Here is an 11,660-nt window from a genome sequence, read left to right as displayed (position 1 = left end):
ATCGTTGCCGTCAAACTACTCGCGAAAAATATCGTTAAGAGAGATATATGATTTCCCCATACATTTTTCTCATTACTCTATCTTTGTTCCAGTGTTTTAATAGTAGGAGACTACTAGCTGAAATGAAGTAGAGAGGACCGGCCCAGTTGGAGGCGAAAATTAAGATGCCCACCGCAAATACGTTGTAGGAATCGACGCCGTTGTAGGCGGAGGAGAGATCGATGGAGGAAATTGCGTTTGAGTTTCCCAGGGCGAAGAAGGAGGTTTGTTGGAGGAGGAGGGTTGTAGTGGTTATTTCTACGAGGGAGAGATTGAGGGTTGATAAGAGGAAAAATTGAAGTTCAAAGATTAGGATGAGCGGAATGTTGGTTGCTCGTGTTTGAGTGACTAGGAAGAGGACAATAAGGTCGTGAATTGTGCGCATGGGGACTGGTGTTTTGTTAGTTATGAAAGACTTTCAGAAGGGGCTTGGGGAAGAGTTCACCATTTGCACGTTTGGTTGGTGGACCGAAACTAGATAGTATAGTATATACTAGACAAGTTGCAATGCCGATGAATACCAACCTTGCCCGGAGAACGAGTGGAATGCCAGTATCACCATCGGCCATAGTTTTTGCTAGACCTGCCAGAAGTTCGGGTGAATCTTCATTTGTAAAGGCAAGTTTGAATGTGATTGCTGCAGTGGCTAAAAGTGTAGAAATTGCACCAGCGACGATCTGTGGCAGACGGGAGAATCCTCTGTTGGCAAGTGATTGAAGATTCCAAAGATAGGTAACTCCTACAAGTGTCCAGAGTGTTAATCGGTGCTGGGAGAAGAATGTTCGAGCAATATCTGAATCACCGGCAAATTTCTGGCCGGTTTGATTCCATCGTCTAGCAATCCTAGTAGCAACCAGAATCAATAAAGAGCTAATGGCCAGTAACCAAAGTTCGCGAGATTGACGACGTATACTAGGAGATTGTTAGTTTTGACTTGAGATTTAGGACAGAATCATACTTCTTGATCGATAAGAGGAATAACCATCCTGTAGTTGTCCAATACCAGAAATGCTGTTCCTCTTCAACATAACTACTAGCAAACATCATGATGCCGTAGGTCAAGCAAATAGCTATGAACGGAATGCAAGACTTAAGATGGTTTGCTACAAATGGCCCCGCGGCCACTGCTGCCATGACAAAAGCCAAAGCTGCAATGATCTGGCCACCAACCAATTTCTTGACATCATAATTGCTGGCAGTACCATTCATTAAGTCTTGAGCCTCCTTCAACCACTAAAATTTTGTTAGATTTTGAACATGGGTGTGAAGGATAACATACTTTTGTGACGGCTGCAACCCATGCATCATAATCTTTCTCGTTAGACTTGAGATCAGTTAGAACTTGAGTAATCCTTCTCCATTGACATGCCAAGTCATCAACACTACTTGATAGTTCATGACAATTGTCGGAAGGACCGTCGTTTTCAAATGATGGAAATGTTGCAGTGACTACGCTGACAATTTGTCTTGCATTTCGCAGTAAGATTTGAACACGGTCATTTCCTAGTAGAATTTAGTGATGAAGTTCAATTGAATATTGGGATATCATACTTTCAGGCCAAAATGGTAAGAAGTCATCAATGAAAGCTCCCAAGTTATTTCTAGGTACAGGAAATCCAAGTAGAGCTCCAAGTGTAGGAGCAATGTCAGATTGTTCAACCGTTTTGTAATATTGGAATTCCTCTTCAAATGGAGCAGGTACTTCAAAATGCTGGCTAAGCCCCTTAAATCTTGGCGACATGAAGACAAGAGCTGGGGAGGTTTCTCCTGGAGCAGAACCACCATGATTACCAGCATCATTCATACCATGATCACCACATAGAACTAAGAGAGTCGAGCTTAGATAGTCTTTCGCTTCCATGTTTTCATAGATCAGCCGGACAATCCCATCCATCTCTTGTTGTTTAGGAATCATATTCGGGCTAAAGAAGGAATTAGTATCCTGTATAGTTATCTCTCAATAAATGATTCCAACCTTCGTGGACCTGCTTTATGTCCGATATGATCAAGTCCCAGATAATGAAGAACCATAGTATTCCAATCATCATTCATCAACTCTTCCGGAACATGTCTCGTCACGTTATTATCCACTTCAGTAAAATCCTATTAGAAATTGGTATTCAGCTACATTCATTCTATGTACAGTCTCAACCACTCGACGACTGACCGAAACAAAAAAGCTTGAAGTTCCATCTACTCTATCAAAAGTTTCTGGAAATAGCTTCAACCAAGTGTCATCTCCATACATGACCATCTTTCCTCCCCCTTTTGCTTTCATTTGTGCTAGCCATGTATCTTGAGTCGCCAAAGACGAAGATGTATCTGATTCTGCAAAATTGAGAATTACGTCGAGAAAAGAAGGGATAGATCCAGTTGTTATAGCTTTTATTCTTGGCATGGTAATGGTAGGGGAAGTCGCATGAGCTGTAAATGGAAGTGCAGCGCCATTGGAGATGAGACTATAGAAAAAGTTAGTGGAGGGTAAACAAGCTGGCAGATATACAATTGACCCCTGAGTAAATTTGAATCCAGAACTATTTGAAAATACAAAATCGCTGTTGAGGTTAGCTTTGATCTCATTCATGCTCTGCTTGAAGGCATCTCTACCTCCTCAGCGCATCAACAACCATGAAGATGACCTTATCAAATGGAGCCTCCGGAGGTTCTCCAAAATCCAGAGACTCATACTGTGCTAATCCAGAGAGAAATGGCTTATAAGGAAAGAAGCCACTGGCAAATATCAATATAGCAATTGGGATGAGAATATTTGCTGCCAAGAGCAAAAAGTTTCGTGTCCTGGAGACCATTTTGCGCCTTTCAGTCTTGACCCATTGATCGTTTGCGTGGAATCAGTTTTGTGTTAGCCCGAGAAAGAGAGAATCCTGTAGTCCGAAGTATTCTCTGCCATTTGTATAGTAGTCCAAAGAATCTTTCAGGAAGTTGGGATTGAGAGAAGCTAGGTGTCAGGTTTGCGAACGCGTTTGGCATGCTGATAAGAAATCCTTATCGGTCAGTGACATGGATGAATGGGATATTTTTGTGCAATGCATATTTGAGAGGAAAGGTCCGAGGTCTTTTCCAATTCGAGGTTGGCGGAAAGCCTGCAGCTGTAGAATTCTTGATATATTCTCTGAAATCTCGAAGTCCTTTAAACTACTCCTCATTTTTATATGTCAGAGGATTTAATCTAACCCTCACCATGAACTCCATTCCCCCAAAACCAGATTGTCCGATGCGCCTATAAATTACCATCTATTTCGATCTGCAACATCCCATCCTCCCGAGGTCCTTAATAGATCTTTTGCTTTCTACCTCCTCCTACTTTCTTTCCATTCTTGTATGTAGTGAAGGTCATTTGCGATTTGCGACTGCTAACTTTTCTCTTCGAAATACGGTTCTTTGACTTTGAGCCGACCTTGCTAATAGCATCTACCTCCATCTCTGTAGTTTCATATGTTAGTTAAAGAAAGAATCGAGTAGGCGCTGGAGATGAAGTTTTAGTTACTTTCGGATGGCTTTTCTTGAGCTGCTGCGACATCGTTCGTCGTATCTTTTGCAGATGCTGAATAGATTATTAGAGAACAATTCCCTTAAAAGAATAATCCCATTCCATACCCTCTACGTCCTTTGCTTCCTTCCCTTCCATATCAACATCTTCGGTCTTCGCTGATGGCTTTGGTTGAGAGATCAATTCCATGAGTTTTGCATTCAATCTCTCAGCTCTTGCATTTTCGACGGGGCCAAATACTTTGGCTTTCAAGGCGGAATTATTTGCCTTGGTGGAACTTGAGCGCGCACCCTTAGCCATTGTTGGAATTGGAATGAAGGAATGAAGTATGTATGTATGACCAAGAAATAGGTCGTAGGATATTCCAGAATACGGTATGGTACGATAGAATATAAAAGCTTGTAGAAAATTGATGTGAACTTCTTTTTACTGCGCAATGAAATAGATTTTAATATATTTCCATCTATTCAATCTTTTATCTTAGCGGCAAACCACAGAAAACCCAATTAAAAATAATTCGACCAAAATTCACCGCCTGCCTATTTTGATTTCACGAGCATTCATTACGAGTCGGAGGTAGAACAAATTCACATTCAACCTACAAGAAAGCCAAAAAGCAAATAATATTGAAAAGAGAAAAAAACAAAGGCCATCTGTTTCTCCCGTCAATATCGTAAGGAATACCTGCTCTTATTACTCTTTACAACTTTCGTCCCTTCACTATTTCTAGGAAGTTTCCAAAGTTCAAGCTGATTGATTTAGCTTGTTCCTCATCCACCGATAGGAAATGGCCTCGATGGGGGGCGGTGGTTTCCTTGATCCAGAGCCATATGTACGGAAGGTGAAAAATGGTGGCATGCTCAACTCGACATTGAAGAGTATATGTTCCGCTGAGGATATGAGAACACAAGGTGTGAAGGCAGAGTTGCAGTCAAGAATTGTCGATAGTAGGTTGCTTGCATCTTTAAGAAGTCGATCGCGAATTCGCGCAGCCTCATGCTACAGTCTACCTGCGCTTCCATAATGCGATAGATTGCCATACTTGAGATCGAAGCTAATCTTTCTCTTTCTATAAAGGAATCAGATTCTACGCGAATGCGCAGGATGAGCCCAAATTCAATCGCTTAAGACGAATCATAGATAATCCCGAGACAGTCACAGCTGGAGTTAACCCACCACGTTCATATCAAAACTCAGCTTCACCAGCAGCAAATTCAATACCCAATAACGGCGCAACGAATTATCCCACACCTAGAGCAAGCATGCCGTCATACAACAGGCCGATGGGTTATGGAATGAGTACGTGAGACCGTGGTGATAGGGTTATGCGCCTGATCTAATTATTCATAGAGCTCGAGTTCAAACCAAGTCCATTCTACGATATCATGGAGCAGATTGGAGAGATAAAAACTTGTGATGGTTGGTATTCGGTCGGGAGTTTTCGAATGTTATGCTGATCATTATCAAATAGCCATGAACCAACATCGTCACACCGTGAACATACCCGTCAAGGTCCAAAGCCATCCTATATTGTCTAGAGTCATGAACGACCCAACGTTAAAAGTAATGGTATTCTGTGCGGGCGAAGGTAATGGAAGACAGGATATTGCTTTTCCTCATCAATCTGAGATCAAAGTGAACACAGGAGAGATTAAGGCAAACCTTCGAGGATTGAAAAACAAACCTGGATCAACTCGACCCGTGGATATTACTAAGGAACTAAGGTTAAAAGTTCCTGGATATCAAAACACTGTCGAGATGACCTATGCGTTGACTACAAAGGCAGGTCTCAACGGAGCTTTCGTCGCGTCTGAGGTTAATATCCACCATGCACGATCCTACCATGTATTTCTATAGGATTTACAATGTGCTGTTGACTTTAGTACCGTAAAGTTGCAATGCTAACCTTGTTTATAGAAATTCTATCTGGCTATATATGTGGTCAGGCTGGTTCCCGTCAAAGAATTGGTTAAGATATTGGAGGTTGGCAAAAAGATTACCAAGGAATCAGTCGTCAATGACAGTAAGATATCATCCTCTCAATATTCCATGACCCTGCCCTAATTTTTGTAAGTGATTCATAAATCAAGAGATGCCGATATCGTAACCACTGCTTCGGTTCTATCATTGAAGTGCCCATTATCGACATTACGAATTGATTTACCTTGCCGATCAATATCGTGCAGGCATAACCAATGTTTCGATGCGACCTCTTATCTTCAGCTACAAGAACAAGGGCCGACTTGGTCATGTCCAATATGCAACAGTTCTGCGCCTTTCGAGACATTAGTTGTTGATGAGTAAGTACAAGACTTTCTGCACGCATTATGAGATTTGCTGACATATTTCAAGGTATGTAAAGAACATATTACAAAGTACATCAAAATCTGTGGATCAAGTCACAGTAGAACCAGAGGGACAGTGGAAACTCTACAACAGGCCAGACACCATATCATCACGGCCAGGTGTAGCCTCAAGCGATTTCTCCGATGATGACGATGACGACTTGATCGAACTCTCCCCTGGGGGAAGAAAAGCGAGTACACCAATTACCAGAACTGGTACTGGCACCTCAAATAGTATTGGGATTCAAGCACAGAGTGCTCGCGACTCCTTATCAGCAGCACCATCTAGTCGACCTAATCCATTGACATCATCAACAGGTGCTAAGAGACAGATTTCGGAAGTTATTGATTTATGTAGTAGTGATGACGAAGAAGAATCACCTGCAAGACCTCCACCAAAAAAACAATTTACTTCTGGATCTTCTGGTCTCAATGGGGCAGCTCCTGCTTTTAGGCCGAGCTTCCAAAATCGTTAATTGCAAAAGTGGGATAGCTAGGGAACATGATGTGCCTATTTGATATCTTATTGGCATCCATGTTTTCTTTTCGAATTTGTGCTACCTGACGGCCTAACTGGCTGTACGATATTTCTTTTCATTTCGTGAACAAGGCTAGGATGTGACGAGATGGGCGTTTCGGAGCTATTATGGCACAGTCTGAATTAATTTGTTTTGATCTACTCCTGGCTGGGATGGATAGGAGGGATATTAAATTATTGGCTTGATTAGTAAGGAAAGGAATGGAAGGTTACTCGAATGCATTGTGGCGAATGGAGTTTGCCAGAATGGCTTTGGGAAGATTAAGATGAGAATATAATTTTACCGGATGCTGACTGGCTATTTGGTGTCTTCTGGGATTTATGAGATGTGGGATATGAGCTTGGGCTATAGGCTATAGGCTATAGGTTGCGAGTTGTGAGTTGTGAGTTGTGAGCTAGAGAAAAGAAGTGCGTTATCCGCAAATCTCTGAAGAGGAATGCAATGAATCAAATATTGAAATATCTTTGAGGAAGAATGATTCTGTATAGGTGATTGCTGTGATTCGACATACGAGCAATGGTGTGTATAATGGTGAATACAAACAGATGAAAAGGGTATCGAACCTCGACAGTTAATTCAAGTGGTAGTTCCACATGTTGCTATACAAGTGCAGTACTCTTCATTTCTGTTTCTGTATCTATATCTATAGATGAGGAAAAGGAAATAGAAGAGGATTAATGGTAATCTTGCAATTCTTATTGAGATGAATACTTGATTATTATGAAATTCTCTTTTTTTTTTTATGCATACTTTTTGTGGATGCTTTTTCATGTGTGTGACTCAATGCACTGATATGATCGATCTCGTCTATCCAAATGTAGAGTTTAAGTTAAACTTGGGTTTTGAAGGGTTTTATAGCATTGATTTTGTTTGTTTTTTTGGTTTTTGAGGTGTGAATGGTATAGATGGTTAGGTGGTGGGTGAAAGAGTGGTAGAGTGAAACTATCTCTAATTATCAATGAAGTAGAGAAGTTCATGAAGTGCTTGGCCCCCCGGGGAGGGGGGGGGGGGAAGGGGAGTTTCTTGTTTGAAAAATGTATATATATACAAAATGTGTGTAGATTTTGTTTTGGGTGTTGATTATTGGAAATATTATTAAATGATTAAATGGATACTATTCGAGTACAGATATTAATACTTTAATAAGCAGAAAAGGAGTGGTATTTTAAATTTTCCAATACGCCTGATTAGCCTGCTGTGGTATGTCGTGCTCTTCCCTTTTTTCCTATTTCCTTTTCCATCTTCTCAATTCCACTTCTCAAAATCAATTCCTATGGACTCCGTATAACCTAAATCCAGCAATATATTAAACACATCTGGTATCCTCAATTCAAACGCCTCTCCCTAGCCCCCATACCACATTTTCCTTGTCTCCCTAGTTGATAAACTCCAATCTTTGCTTCGTATTCTTTTCCGTTCCTAGTACATTCCCATAACTTCCTCAACTTTTCGTTTTCTTCCCCGGTCTTTTGTCTTCCTTTCCACAGGATTTGAACTCCATATACCTCATCTCTCCAAACCTCATCCCCCCATCCCCTCATCTCCTTCCTTCCTCCCTCTTCACATAATAAACTCTATCGTCTAATCATCCTTCGTTCCCACTCCCTCGTCTGACTCTCGGTTCTAGTGGGCGTGGAAAAGAAATCAGCGGGGCCGTTTCCCGTTTGCGCGCTCTCTGGGTAGGTTATGATGAATTTGGGGAAGTGGATGGAGGAGAATGGCTTTTTGAGGTTTTGCCAGAAGGTTTGGAGGGTTCGGGACATGGTTTTGGTGGTTGGTTGGGGGTGGAGATGGAGATGGGATTGAAATGGAGGTGGGTATTAGAGGGGGTGTTGATTGATTTTAGTGTCCGTTTGGGATTTTGGGAATGGAATGGACTGGAGTGAGGTGTAGTATGATGTGGTGAGGTGAGGTGAGGTGAAGTAAGGCGTGGCGTGGCGTGATGAGGTATGGTGTGATGAGAATAGACTTATAACTGAATGAATATTCCGACTTAATTTGTACTAAAGATGTCGACTACAAGATATACACTACGAAAATAGAAAAGAACGTAAAGAGAAAATTGATATATATAAATAATCGTCTATCATCTATCCCCTATCATCCATACAACACATCAGGTAAAACCAACCCCGAAACTCAAATCTCCCACCCCCATCCATCCCCAAGAAATTTCCGAGCCGCAAAATCTAAAAATTCTAGAATCTAGAACACAATAAGATCATCTTACACTAAAAAATAAAAATTCTCTAAGAAAATATTGTGAAATCATCTCGCTAATCATCGGATCAAGTTCGATGTGCTTGTGCTTGAGCTTGAACTTGAGTAGGTACTGTACGGTCGGAATGCGGAGTGCGGCAGATATGTCTACATGCCGAGATTTCTCCAGGGTTTGGTTTGGTGGTTGGTTTGAGGGACTGTGCGTGGGTGGTTGACTCGTGAGTCGTGAGTACCGAGATGCTTGTTTTTGTATTTCTCGGGTTCGGTGAAATTGTGATGGTTGGTGTTTTTTTTTTTGTATGGGGAGGGATGGAATGGTAGGGGGAGAAGGAAGAGGGAGGTATCTTCGGACGAAAGGAAGTGTGGGATTGGATTCAGAAAAGATCAAGGGAGGATAGGATGGAACAGCGGGACTTGTCGGGGAAGCAAGTGGATTGCATCATGTGATTATCGATTTATCGGAAGGTTTTTGGTCTGATATTGATGTTGAGTTTTCGGGAAGTGGAGACTAGATGGTGCGTATGGGATATTTATTTTTTTATGGTATTTTGATATTGATTATTAATGATTGATCTCGAAGGATGTATTAAGGTTATTTGTTTCTAGGGCTAGTGGTGTTAATATCAACTAGTATATTACCACTTTTCTCGCATCAATTTCACATCGGCAGATTATACAGATACAAGTGAAATCGCCGATGTTATATTGTCTGTGTATATTTGCAAACATATTTAAGCATCTATATACAGAAATTCTTACCGATGCCGACATATCATTCAAGCATGAATGCTGAAAATGACAGTGCTGGATTATTCCTGAAGAGTGAAATGACTGGCGTGGAGCAATACTGATGCGAGGTTGGAGGAGTGGTCGATTTGGGATTCATGGTCTCGGACGTTTTGAGTTTGGGCCATTTTCGAAGGCTGAATGTCACTCTGGAGTAGATTACGAGTAAAAGGGAGTCAATCCTGATCGAGGGAAGGAAATGAACACCTAAGGGCCATTCTGCGTTTGTACTTCTAGGGGAATTGTGCTAGTAATAGCTTGTCTCTATGGTGAAAGAGTTAGAAAACAATCTAAAACAGCGAGGTGATATATCTGTGACATATACTACTAACTTCATGAACAGCTTTTCGTTCTTTGACATATCTTCTACAATCCTCTCTTCCTTTCTCAACATCCACAAACCAAATGAGTATACTCGCAAAAGTACACAGTGCGAATAGGAACGGAAATCCCATCCAATTATTATTGGTGTTATTGATAATGGCTTGGATGACATATGGGCCAATAATTGATGACTGATGTAGCTATTGATCAGTTCAAATTCACGAAATGTAGGGAAAGAAGCGAACAATAACATACAGCTCGATTGGTAATCCCAAATAATCCAAAGAACATTCCCTCATATCCTCTAGGGGTAACCTCGCTCATCATAGTTTGTGAGTAGGCATAATATGGTGCTTGAAATAATCCAAAAACAATATTGTAGATCCAAAAATCATAAACACGGTGATAGCCTACCTTGTCGGACCATAATCCGATCACACCATAGAGCGGAATTAAAACGCTAAAGACATTGGTTACGATGAACATAGACTTAGTCCGAATGCCAAAATACTGTTGAATGTACCAAAATGCGAAAGTAGAGACCGTGGAGGTTGCAGCTTGTGATAGTCCAAGGTAGCTTAATTGAAGAAAGGAGAAAGAGATGACTTCGTTTTGGATAATGAAGATGAGCGTAATAGTTGTATTAAAGCCATCGGCAAGCATGAAAGATGCGAGAAGATAAGTAAAAGTTCGAGGGAGGTGGCGAATTTCACGAATAGAGTGGTAGACTTGTTTCAAGCCGATAGTCCAAAAAGAACTGCCTTCTGGGATGAGTGGCCCAGTGCGTGATTGTTGGAAAATAAACCAGGGAAGGCCGAGGACAACCCAATCTGCAGATGTTCAGCGAGAGCATGATAGCATGTTTGCTTATAGTTGCTTACATGAGTTTGTGAGGCACAAAGCAAGATTGTTGGCAAAGAGATCCCCTCGCAATGGAATCAGGACAGAAAGACTAAGTGCTAGCACAAGAACATATCCAATACTGGCATGAACAGTAGAGATATTGCTAATATGGTTTCTTTCCATGCTTTCTATTTTATCATATTCATCTTGATTGATCTTATTATCTTTGAGGTCTTCCTCTCGAGCTTTTCGAACGTGAGGCATGTAGCGGGCTAACCTGGGAAATAATGAATAGTAGAATACCAATGTTGTCTATTTACCATCAGGTTAATGCCAGAATGTAAGTGAAGCAATGAAGATACTAACACCGTATGAAATGTAAGATATGATATATAATACCATAGCTGTAGGCCACTGATCAGGCTTTCTGATAGCTATCATTCCGTATTGGAAAACCCAACCCTATATCCGTCAGTGTAAACTTCACGCCAGGAATTCGCCACATACCACGACCGTAAGAAACAAAAGTATCCATCTCCCAAAATTCGAATAATCTGCAACGGAACCGAAGACCACAAAAATTAATGTCATGATGGTGAAGCAAATCCCATTTGCAAGTAGAACTACACTGGAAACAGATCGAGTACCGTAACCCCATGGGATTACACAACCTCCTGTGGCACAGTTTCCTATCTTAATAGGTGTAATCGCGGGATCCCACCCAGCATTATTAAGCGCGGATTGAAAAAGAGTCTGAGAATAATTTGCAGGTCCTACTCCATTATTTCCCTAGAGATTGACGGTTAGGACACACTATAAGGGTGATGGGATGGCGCTCACGTTGTAATAAAGGTAGTATGACCATAGCTCTCTCCTAGTCGTTGTAGGCTGATTAGAGGATTCTTCGTCGATACCGAATAGCTTTTCATATTTATCTAGACTATCCTTGATGCGATCGGTTTTCGTATCATCGAGCTTAGTTTCATCTCCGTTTGCTCTTATATTGTGGCTGCCATTTCGACTGATCTCAAGAGAACTCATACTTATTCTCTTTTT

The 11,660-nt window shown here is 41.2% G+C and overlaps 5 protein-coding genes across 5 annotated transcripts; 1 reads left to right on the top strand and 4 right to left on the bottom strand.

Annotated features, from left to right (window-relative positions):
- Positions 1-34: 34 nt before the first annotated feature.
- On the bottom strand, positions 35-2,846 carry SS1G_09026 (hypothetical protein; the record flags this gene model as incomplete). Its single annotated transcript, XM_001590212.1, has 9 exons — positions 35-429; positions 485-778; positions 842-951; positions 998-1,272; positions 1,319-1,542; positions 1,591-1,961; positions 2,015-2,142; positions 2,183-2,498; positions 2,647-2,846. The coding sequence occupies 9 exons, from the start codon at positions 2,844-2,846 to the stop codon at positions 35-37; spliced, it is 2,313 nt and encodes a 770-aa protein (XP_001590262.1).
- A 482-nt stretch (positions 2,847-3,328) lies between these two features.
- Positions 3,329-3,847, bottom strand: SS1G_09025 (predicted protein; the record flags this gene model as incomplete). Its single annotated transcript, XM_001590211.1, has 3 exons — positions 3,329-3,480; positions 3,545-3,601; positions 3,655-3,847. 3 exons carry the CDS (start codon positions 3,845-3,847, stop codon positions 3,329-3,331), a joined length of 402 nt encoding a protein of 133 aa, XP_001590261.1.
- Positions 3,848-4,334: 487 nt separating this feature from the next.
- Positions 4,335-6,368, top strand: SS1G_09024 (hypothetical protein; the record flags this gene model as incomplete). Its single annotated transcript, XM_001590210.1, has 7 exons — positions 4,335-4,494; positions 4,625-4,846; positions 4,898-4,966; positions 5,019-5,362; positions 5,465-5,570; positions 5,778-5,847; positions 5,900-6,368. 7 exons carry the CDS (start codon positions 4,335-4,337, stop codon positions 6,366-6,368), a joined length of 1,440 nt encoding a protein of 479 aa, XP_001590260.1.
- A 1,388-nt stretch (positions 6,369-7,756) lies between these two features.
- Positions 7,757-7,972, bottom strand: SS1G_09023 (predicted protein; the record flags this gene model as incomplete). The annotated part of the gene is made up of 1 exon (XM_001590209.1): positions 7,757-7,972. The coding sequence occupies one exon, from the start codon at positions 7,970-7,972 to the stop codon at positions 7,757-7,759; it is 216 nt and encodes a 71-aa protein (XP_001590259.1).
- Positions 7,973-10,931: 2,959 nt separating this feature from the next.
- SS1G_09022 (hypothetical protein) lies at positions 10,932-11,645 on the bottom strand (the record flags this gene model as incomplete). Its single annotated transcript, XM_001590208.1, has 3 exons — positions 10,932-11,066; positions 11,112-11,393; positions 11,445-11,645. 3 exons carry the CDS (start codon positions 11,643-11,645, stop codon positions 10,932-10,934), a joined length of 618 nt encoding a protein of 205 aa, XP_001590258.1.
- Between the last annotated feature and the right edge of the window lie 15 nt (positions 11,646-11,660).

The sequence above is a fragment of the Sclerotinia sclerotiorum genome, genomic scaffold (genome assembly GCF_000146945.2).
Source record: "Sclerotinia sclerotiorum 1980 UF-70 scaffold_12 genomic scaffold, whole genome shotgun sequence".
Taxonomy (NCBI): Eukaryota; Fungi; Ascomycota; class Leotiomycetes; order Helotiales; family Sclerotiniaceae; genus Sclerotinia; species Sclerotinia sclerotiorum.
Note: the sequence above shows the minus strand (reverse complement) of the source record. Positions and strands in the feature narration are given on the sequence as shown.